At 39.5% G+C, this 9,648-nt stretch overlaps 2 protein-coding genes across 2 annotated transcripts; both read left to right on the plus strand.

Moving 5' to 3' along the window:
- Window positions 1-714: 714 nt before the first annotated feature.
- On the plus strand, window positions 715-2,247 carry LOC126613640 (protein ANTAGONIST OF LIKE HETEROCHROMATIN PROTEIN 1-like). Its single transcript, XM_050281219.1, has 3 exons — window positions 715-1,224; window positions 1,319-1,544; window positions 1,640-2,247. The coding sequence occupies exons 1-3, from the start codon at window positions 715-717 to the stop codon at window positions 2,095-2,097; spliced, it is 1,194 nt and encodes a 397-aa protein (XP_050137176.1). The 3' UTR covers window positions 2,098-2,247.
- A 1,928-nt stretch (window positions 2,248-4,175) lies between these two features.
- Window positions 4,176-9,385, plus strand: LOC126613643 (protein ALP1-like). The gene is made up of 4 exons (XM_050281222.1): window positions 4,176-4,394; window positions 7,579-7,627; window positions 8,457-8,682; window positions 8,778-9,385. The coding sequence occupies exons 3-4, from the start codon at window positions 8,580-8,582 to the stop codon at window positions 9,233-9,235; spliced, it is 561 nt and encodes a 186-aa protein (XP_050137179.1). The 5' UTR covers window positions 4,176-4,394; window positions 7,579-7,627; window positions 8,457-8,579; the 3' UTR covers window positions 9,236-9,385.
- The last annotated feature ends 263 nt before the right edge of the window (window positions 9,386-9,648 follow it).

The raw sequence follows: 9,648 nt of genomic DNA on the forward strand, positions 1-9,648 counted from the left end.
GTGTATGCAGGGTGTGTGTGTAGTGTATGCAGTGTGTGTGTAAGTGTAGTGTATGTAGTGTGTGTGTGTTTGTGTACTGTGTGTGCAATGTGTATACAGTGTGTGTGTTTGTGTACTGTGTATGCAGTGTGTGTGTATGCAGGGTGTATGCAGTGTGTGTATGTATGTATGCACTGTGTGTGTACTTGCAGGGTGTGTGTGTAGTGTATGCAGTGTGTGTGTGTAGTGTATGTAGTGTGTGTAGTGTATGCAGTGTATGTAGTGTGTGTATGTATGTACTGTGTTTGCAGTGTGTATGTATGCAGTGTGTGTGTAGTGTATGCAGTGTATGTATGTACTGTGTTTGCAGTGTGTATGTATGTACTGTGTATACAATGTGAATGTTTTGTATTGTGTGGGGTTGATGCTGAATTGCAATTTGTTGTGGTTGTTGGTTGCAGAGAAGAGGAGCATAAACGGAAGGCTAAGGCTAAGGCTACTGCATTACAGGTGTCCTTTAATTTCCCTTTTCACATGCAATGCCTAGCAATGATAGCAATCCTCATACTAGTGTTCTTAGACACATGTTTATAGATGTATAAGAGTAGAACATTTTGAATATGATGCCTCGGGTTAATGAAAACTTTTTTTTTTCAACGCCATATGTATATTTGTTGCCTCGGGTTAATGATTTAGTTAATTTGTTTTTTGTTTTTTGTTTTTGTTTGGATAGATATGGATCGAAGGAAGCTTTTATTGATCTTATTGTTAGAGATGTCTTATTTGGAAACAATTTGTATTTGTACGATTCTTGTGGTGATGATGCTACGTGGCAAACAGAGACATGTTGAACGACCCACATTGACTAACCGTTCACTTATTAGACGAGAGATTAGTTTGTGTTATCTGAATGGTATAATAGGGAATACTGATACTGAATGTGTTAACGAATTGAGAATGGATAGAAGGACTTTTGGCATATTATGCGACTTACTTCGTCAAGATGGGAGGGTAAAAACTGATGGTTTGGTGTCTGTAGAGGAACAGGTGTGTATGACTTTACAAATATTAGCACATCATACTAAGAATCGTAGTGTTGGCGGTAGATTTTATAGGTCGGGAGAGACTATAAGTAGGTATTTCAATAGCGTATTGCAAGGAATTTTGCGATTACAAGGTTTCCTACTAAAAGTCCCACAGCCTGTGCCTATTGATTCTACAGATGCTAGGTGGCGATGTTTTAAGGTATGATGAGAAATATTTTTCATTTTCCTTAAGCTTTAACTCTTCATTCCCTTTGTATAAATTAACAAAAAGTTTTTTATTTTTTATTTTTAAGAATTGCTTGGGAGCATTGGATGGAACACACATTGATGTGCATGTACCTGAAATTGACAAACCAAGATACCGAACAAGAAAGGGTCGAGTCGCAACTAATGTGTTAGGTGTGTGTTCAGGAGATATGCAGTTCATATATGTGTTTCCGGGGTGGGAGGGTTCCGCATCAGACTCTAGAGTGCTACATGATGCAATTAGTAGGCCTAATGGTTTTAAGGTACCAGCGGGTAAGACTATTACTTAGTCTCAACTTTCTAAGTTAGGTTTAGTTCTGTTTGTCAACTACAAAACACTAATAAGGTCTGTTTTTTTTTTTCATTAGGTTGTTATTACCTTGTAGATGGTGGTTATACAAATGGTGAAGGATTCCTTGCACCCTATAGAGGAATACCTTATCATTTATCTGAATGGGAGGGACGAACACCTTCTAATAAGGAAGAATATTTTAACATGAAGCATTCTAAGGCAAGGAATGTAATTGAACGCTGTTTTGGCTTGCTAAAAGGAAGGTGGTCGATACTAAGGAGTCCATCTTTCTATCCGATAAGGACACAAGGTCGAATAATTACCGCTTGTTGCCTACTACACAATCTTATTAGGCAAGAGATGTCAGTAGATCCAATGGAGAATTTGCCAATAATAGAAGATGGACAAAATACAGAAGAAGGTGAATATGTTGGTAGTGTTCAATCATCGGACCAGTGGACTGCAATGAGGAATGATATGGCTGAGGAAATGTATAATGAGTGGAGAGCAATTAGGAACCAGCAACCGAACTAGCTATATGTTTTAATGATAACATTTTATTTTAGTATTCCTTTTTATCATGCATTTGTTAGATATTAGCACAATGATTGGATGGTATGCAAATTAATTGGATATTATGCAAGTTGATTGGATATTATGCAAGTTGATTGGATATTATGCAAATTGATTATTTGTATGGTATTTTCCTTCATTAAAATATTTTAGTATTCCTTTTTATCATGCATTTGTTAGATATTAGCACAATGATTGGATGGTATGCAAATTAATTGGATATTATGCAAGTTGATTGGATATTATGCAAGTTGATTGGATATTATGCAAATTGATTATTTGTATGGTATTTTCCTTCATTAAAATATTTTTTGTTTAGGTATGGATAACGAAAATATTTTGAATGCTACTCAAGAGCCAAAAGGAAGAAGGCGTAAATGGGAAGCATTTGAGGAAGAAGTATTACTAGGAGTTCTTGAGGATTTTGTTGCTCGGAAGCAACGGTGTGACACCGGTGCTTTCAAACAAGGTACTTTGGTTGAAATAGCAAAAGCTGTCAATGTTTTATGTCCTCATTCAAATATAAAGGCAAATCCACATATTGAGTCCAAGTTGAAGAAATGGAAAAAAACATATAGTATGGTCGTTGACATGATAAACACAAGTGGATTTGCATGGAATGATGTCAAAAAGTGCGTTGAAGTTGACAGTGATGACGCATGGCAAACTTATGTGCAGGTTCATATCCTATTTTATTTATGCATTAGTTATATTCTTGCTCCTATATTTGATACGCATGCTAAATTTTAGTTTTGCTATGTTGATATAATCTTAGAGAAATAAAGAAGCCGATGGATGGAGAAGCAAACCTTTTCCACTGTTTGATAGATTTGCATATATATTTGGAAAAGATCGGGCTACGGGTAATGTAGCCGAAACCCCTGCTCAAATGGTGGAGGAACAAAGTCATGATCATGTTGGTGAAAGTGATATTGGAGGTGATAATTTTGTTTCTTCAATGAACCAACAAAGCCAACAAAGCACCCCATCTGAAAATAGCCAAAGAAAGAGGAAAAGAGCTGTGGGAAGTTCAAGTGATGGAACCGAGGCAATTATCAGTGGACTGAAAGATTTTTATGTTGAAAGTGGGAAGAGGATGCAAATGGTAACTGAAGCTTTAGTTCAAGGTACTGCAGATCATACTGACATAGCTAATGAACTTGAAGCAATGGGTCTCTCTCCTATGGATCAAATTGATGCATTGTCTCTTATTTTGGATAAACCAAAAAATGTGGGAGTGTTCAGGGCAATCAAACCGGAACTCAAGAAAGTGTTCGTCCAAAGACTTTTAAGAGACAACGCAAGCGGATGAGGATTTTGGCTAATGTTAACATGGATGTATTTTATTAACGTTAACATGGATGTATTTTATTAATCATACAGTCTTATGTTATGACTTATAACTTAGCTTTGCACTAGTATTTTGGCTTATGTTAACTAGCCATTTTGTAAATTATGGAGATCTATTTTGGCTAATGTTAACTAATGTTAACTAGGATTTTCTAAATTATGGAGATCTTATGTACTTGTATTTGTTGAAGTTGCATGTATTGGCCACTATTATTTTTCTTCTGTTGGGTGATAGAGTTTAAATCAAGCTACATTTGCAAATTAAACCCAATTCTATTAGCAGGTAATAGAAACAAAACAATTGTCAATTTTTTTTAAGATTCATAATATACATGGCAAAAATATGCTCCAATTAACCCATATCATGAGATTTGTAGCATTACTCTATTACACAATGACAAAAATTTGTAGTCCTAGTCTAAGCAAACACAAATCTGGTGAACAGTACTGTTTTTCTTATCCTGCTTCTTAGTCCGAGACTGCACCAAACGCTTCACTAAGTTAGTCCAGCTTAGTCCAGTCTAAGCCAGTCCAGCTTAGTCCCGGCAGCTAGTCCAGTCCGAGACAGTCCGGCGCAACAAACGCACCCTTAGGGCACGTTTGTTTGACAGGATTCGCTGGGACTGGACTGGACTAGACTATAGTCCAGTGTTTGGTGGGTACCGGGATTAGCTTTAATGAGCTTAGGTGGGATTCGCTAGGACTAAGGGGGGGCTTAGCCGTTCTTCACGAGGGATCCCAAATTCGGGCGGACTCGTAAGCCAGAGAAACCGCGTCTTCCCACATCTCACATCCCACATCGTCCTCATCTCTGCGTCTGCCCTCGTCGTCGTCCTTGCCGTGCTCCCACATCGTCCTCACGCTCATCGTCGTCCTTGCATCTGGTCGCTGTCATCTGCCTCTAGTCGGTAAGCTTCGAATCTTGGATTTTTTTTCGTCGATTTGTGTGGATTTGTTTGTGATATTAACTGAGGTTTATTTGATTTTGTTGTTTTGGGTTTGAGAAATTCATAATATACAAGTGGATTTGCAATTGAACAAATTAGGGTTTTGTTATTTAGGTGAAATTGAGATTAGAATTTGGGGTTTTCATAAGATGAAATTGAGATTAGTCTCAGGTGTGTGCTCTCTGTGTGTGTGTTTGTGTGTACCGAAAAAAATTTGTCTGTGTGTTTGTGTGTGTGTGAGTGTGTTTGTGTGTGTGTGTGTGTATGTAATCTGTGTAACCTGTGTAATATCTGTGTGTGTGTGAGTTGTGTGTGTAAAATGTGTGTGTAATCTATCCGTGTGTGTGTGTGTGTAACCTGTGTTATTTGCAGTGTGTGTGTGTGAGTTGTGTGTGTAAAATGTGTGTGTAATATGTCCGTGTGTGTGTGTAATCTGTTTTTGTGTGTATGTGTGTGAGTTGTGTGTGTAAAATGTGTGTGTGAGTGTGAGTGTGAGTGTAAGTGTTTGTGTGTGTGTGTGTGTTTGTGTGTGAGTGTGAGTGTAAGTGTGAGTGTGAGTGTAAGTGTGAGTGTGAGTGTGTGTGAGTGTGAGTGTGTGTGCAGTGTGTGTGTGTATGCAGTGTGTGTGTGTGTGTGCAGTGTGTGTGTGTGTGTGCAGTGTGTGTGTGAGTGTGTATGCAGTGTGTGTGTGTCTATGCAGTGTGTGCAGTGTGTGTGTGTCTATGCAATGTGTGCAGTGTGTGTGTGTGGGCGCAGTGTGTGTGTGTGTGTGTATGTATGCAGTATGTATGCAGTGTGTGTGTGTGTGCAGTGTGTGTGTGTGTGTGCAGTGTGTGTGTATGCAAGTATGTATGCAGTGTGTGTGTGTGAGTATAAAAACAGAGTGTGTGTGTGAGGGTAAGAGTGTGTTGCACTCTGTCCCCGTGTGTGTGTGTGTCACTGTGTTCAGTGTGTGAGTGTGAGTGTGTGTGAGTGTGAGTGTGTGTGCAGTGTGTGTGTGTATGTAGTGTGTGTGTGTGTGCAGTTTGTGTGTGTGTGCAGTTTGTGTGTGTATGCAGTGTGTGTGTGTGCAGTTTGTGTGTGTGTGCAATTTGTGTGTGTATGCAGTGTGTGTGTGCAGTTTGTGTGTGTGTGTATGTGTGTGTCCAGTGTGTGTGTGTGTGTGACTGTGTTCAGTGTGTGAGTGTGAGTGTGTGTGCAGTGTGTGTGTGTGTATGCAGTGTGTGTGTGTGCAGTTTGTGTGTGTGTGTGTATGTATGTAGTATGTATGCAGTGTGTGTGTGTATGTATGCAGTATGTATGCAGTGTGTGTGTAAGTGTGAGTGTGAGTGTGAGTGTGAGTGTGAGTGTAAGTGTAAGTGTGCAGTGTGTGTGTGTGTGTTTGTGTGTGAGTGTGAGTGTGTGTGTGTTTGTGTGTGAGTGTGAGTGTGAGTGTGAGTGTGTGTGAGTGTGTGTGCAGTGTGTGTGTGTATGCAGTGTGTGTGTGTGTGTGTGTGCAGTGTGTGTGTGAGTGTGTATGCAGTTTGTGTGTGTGTGTGCAGTGTGTGTGTGAGTGTGTATGCAGTGTGTGTGTGTCTATGCAGTGTGTGCAATGTGTGTGTGTCTATGCAGTGTGTGCAGTGTGTGTGTGTGTGCGCAGTGTGTGTGTGTGTGTGTATGTATGCAGTATGTATGCAGTGTGTGTGTGTGTGTGCAGTGTGTGTGTGTGTGCAGTGTGTGTGTGTGTGTGTATGTATGCAGTATGTATGCAGTGTGTGTGTGTGTGTGCAGTGTGTGTGTGTGTGCAGTGTGTGTGTGAGTGTGTATGCAGTTTGTGTGTGTGTGTGCAGTGTGTGTGTGAGTGTGTATGCAGTGTGTGTGTGTCTATGCAGTGTGTGCAGTGTGTGTGTGTCTATGCAGTGTGTGCAGTGTGTGTGTGTGCGCAGTGTGTGTGTGTGTATGTATGCAGTATGTATGCAGTGTGTGTGTGTGTGTGCAGTGTGTGTGTGTGCAGTGTGTGTGTGTGTGTGCAGTGTGTGTGTATGCAAGTATGTATGCAGTGTGTGTGTGTGAGTATAAAAACAGAGTGTGTGTGTGAGGGTAAGAGTGTGTTGCACTCTGTCCCCGTGTGTGTGTGTGTGTCACTGTGTTCAGTGTGTGAGTGTGAGTGTGTGTGAGTGTGAGTGTGTGTGAGTGTGAGTGTGTGTGCAGTGTGTGTGTGTATGTAGTGTGTGTGTGTGCAGTTTGTGTGTGTGTGCAGTTTGTGTGTGTATGCAGTGTGTGTGTGTGCAGTTTGTGTGTGTGTGCAATTTGTGTGTGTATGCAGTGTGTGTGTGCAGTTTGTGTGTGTGTGTATATATGCAGTGTGTGTATGTGTGTGTCCAGTGTGTGTGTGTGTGTGACTGTGTTCAGTGTGTGAGTGTGTGTGCAGTGTGTGTGTGTGTATGCAGTGTGTGCGTGTGTGTGTGCAGTGTGTGTGTGAGTGTGTATGCAGTTTGTGTGTGTGTGTGCAGTGTGTATGCAGGGTGTGTGTGTAGTGTATGCAGTGTGTGTGTAAGTGTAGTGTATGTAGTGTGTGTGTGTGTGTGCAGTGTGTGAGTGTGAGTGTGTGTGTGTGCAGTGTGTATGCAGGGTGTGTGTGTAGTGTATGCAGTGTGTGTGTAAGTGTAGTGTATGTAGTGTGTGTGTGTGTGCAGTGTGTGAGTGTGAGTGTGTGTGTGTGCAGTGTGTATGCAGGGTGTGTGTGTAGTGTATGCAGTGTGTGTGTAAGTGTAGTGTATGTAGTGTGTGTGTGTTTGTGTACTGTGTGTGCAATGTGTATACAGTGTGTGTGTTTGTGTACTGTGTATGCAGTGTGTGTGTATGCAGGGTGTATGCAGTGTGTGTATGTATGTATGCACTGTGTGTGTACTTGCAGGGTGTGTGTGTAGTGTATGCAGTGTGTGTGTGTAGTGTATGTAGTGTGTGTAGTGTATGCAGTGTATGTAGTGTGTGTATGTATGTACTGTGTTTGCAGTGTGTATGTATGCAGTGTGTGTGTAGTGTATGCAGTGTGTGTATGTACTGTGTTTGCAGTGTGTATGTATGTACTGTGTATACAATGTGAATGTTTTGTATTGTGTGGGGTTGATGCTGAATTGCAATTTGTTGTGGTTGTTGGTTGCAGAGAAGAGGAGCATAAACGGAAGGCTAAGGCTAAGGCTACTGCATTACAGGTGTCCTTTAATTTCCCTTTTCACATGCAATGCCTAGCAATGATAGCAATCCTCATACTAGTGTTCTTAGACACATGTTTATAGATGTATAAGAGTAGAACATTTTGAATATGATGCCTCGGGTTAATGAAAACTTTTTTTTTTCAACGCCATATGTATATTTGTTGCCTCGGGTTAATGATTTAGTTAATTTGTTTTTTGTTTTTTGTTTTTGTTTGGATAGATATGGATCGAAGGAAGCTTTTATTGATCTTATTGTTAGAGATGTCTTATTTGGAAACAATTTGTATTTGTACGATTCTTGTGGTGATGATGCTACGTGGCAAACAGAGACATGTTGAACGACCCACATTGACTAACCGTTCACTTATTAGACGAGAGATTAGTTTGTGTTATCTGAATGGTATAATAGGGAATACTGATACTGAATGTGTTAACGAATTGAGAATGGATAGAAGGACTTTTGGCATATTATGCGACTTACTTCGTCAAGATGGGAGGGTAAAAACTGATGGTTTGGTGTCTGTAGAGGAACAGGTGTGTATGACTTTACAAATATTAGCACATCATACTAAGAATCGTAGTGTTGGCGGTAGATTTTATAGGTCGGGAGAGACTATAAGTAGGTATTTCAATAGCGTATTGCAAGGAATTTTGCGATTACAAGGTTTCCTACTAAAAGTCCCACAGCCTGTGCCTATTGATTCTACAGATGCTAGGTGGCGATGTTTTAAGGTATGATGAGAAATATTTTTCATTTTCCTTAAGCTTTAACTCTTCATTCCCTTTGTATAAATTAACAAAAAGTTTTTTATTTTTTATTTTTAAGAATTGCTTGGGAGCATTGGATGGAACACACATTGATGTGCATGTACCTGAAATTGACAAACCAAGATACCGAACAAGAAAGGGTCGAGTCGCAACTAATGTGTTAGGTGTGTGTTCAGGAGATATGCAGTTCATATATGTGTTTCCGGGGTGGGAGGGTTCCGCATCAGACTCTAGAGTGCTACATGATGCAATTAGTAGGCCTAATGGTTTTAAGGTACCAGCGGGTAAGACTATTACTTAGTCTCAACTTTCTAAGTTAGGTTTAGTTCTGTTTGTCAACTACAAAACACTAATAAGGTCTGTTTTTTTTTTTCATTAGGTTGTTATTACCTTGTAGATGGTGGTTATACAAATGGTGAAGGATTCCTTGCACCCTATAGAGGAATACCTTATCATTTATCTGAATGGGAGGGACGAACACCTTCTAATAAGGAAGAATATTTTAACATGAAGCATTCTAAGGCAAGGAATGTAATTGAACGCTGTTTTGGCTTGCTAAAAGGAAGGTGGTCGATACTAAGGAGTCCATCTTTCTATCCGATAAGGACACAAGGTCGAATAATTACCGCTTGTTGCCTACTACACAATCTTATTAGGCAAGAGATGTCAGTAGATCCAATGGAGAATTTGCCAATAATAGAAGATGGACAAAATACAGAAGAAGGTGAATATGTTGGTAGTGTTCAATCATCGGACCAGTGGACTGCAATGAGGAATGATATGGCTGAGGAAATGTATAATGAGTGGAGAGCAATTAGGAACCAGCAACCGAACTAGCTATATGTTTTAATGATAACATTTTATTTTAGTATTCCTTTTTATCATGCATTTGTTAGATATTAGCACAATGATTGGATGGTATGCAAATTAATTGGATATTATGCAAGTTGATTGGATATTATGCAAGTTGATTGGATATTATGCAAATTGATTATTTGTATGGTATTTTCCTTCATTAAAATATTTTAGTATTCCTTTTTATCATGCATTTGTTAGATATTAGCACAATGATTGGATGGTATGCAAATTAATTGGATATTATGCAAGTTGATTGGATATTATGCAAGTTGATTGGATATTATGCAAATTGATTATTTGTATGGTATTTTCCTTCATTAAAATATTTTTTGTTTAGGTATGGATAACGAAAATATTTTGAATGCTACTCAAGAGCCAAAAGGAAGAAGGCG

This window comes from Malus sylvestris, unplaced genomic scaffold (assembly GCF_916048215.2).
Source record: "Malus sylvestris unplaced genomic scaffold, drMalSylv7.2, whole genome shotgun sequence".
NCBI classification, from domain to species: domain Eukaryota; kingdom Viridiplantae; phylum Streptophyta; class Magnoliopsida; order Rosales; family Rosaceae; genus Malus; species Malus sylvestris.

Excerpts from the sequence above, each read along its gene's own strand:
- LOC126613640 (XM_050281219.1), top strand. The coding sequence starts at position 715 with ATGGATCGAAGGAAGCTTTTATTGATCTTATTGTTAGAGATGTCTTAT. Across the intron at positions 1,225-1,318 it reads CTAGGTGGCGATGTTTTAAG|AATTGCTTGGGAGCATTGGA; the intron begins GTATGATGAGAA and ends TTTATTTTTAAG. Across the intron at positions 1,545-1,639 it reads TGGTTTTAAGGTACCAGCGG|GTTGTTATTACCTTGTAGAT; the intron begins GTAAGACTATTA and ends TTTTTTCATTAG.
- LOC126613643 (XM_050281222.1), top strand. The coding sequence starts at position 8,580 with ATGCAGTTCATATATGTGTTTCCGGGGTGGGAGGGTTCCGCATCAGAC. Across the intron at positions 8,683-8,777 it reads TGGTTTTAAGGTACCAGCGG|GTTGTTATTACCTTGTAGAT; the intron begins GTAAGACTATTA and ends TTTTTTCATTAG.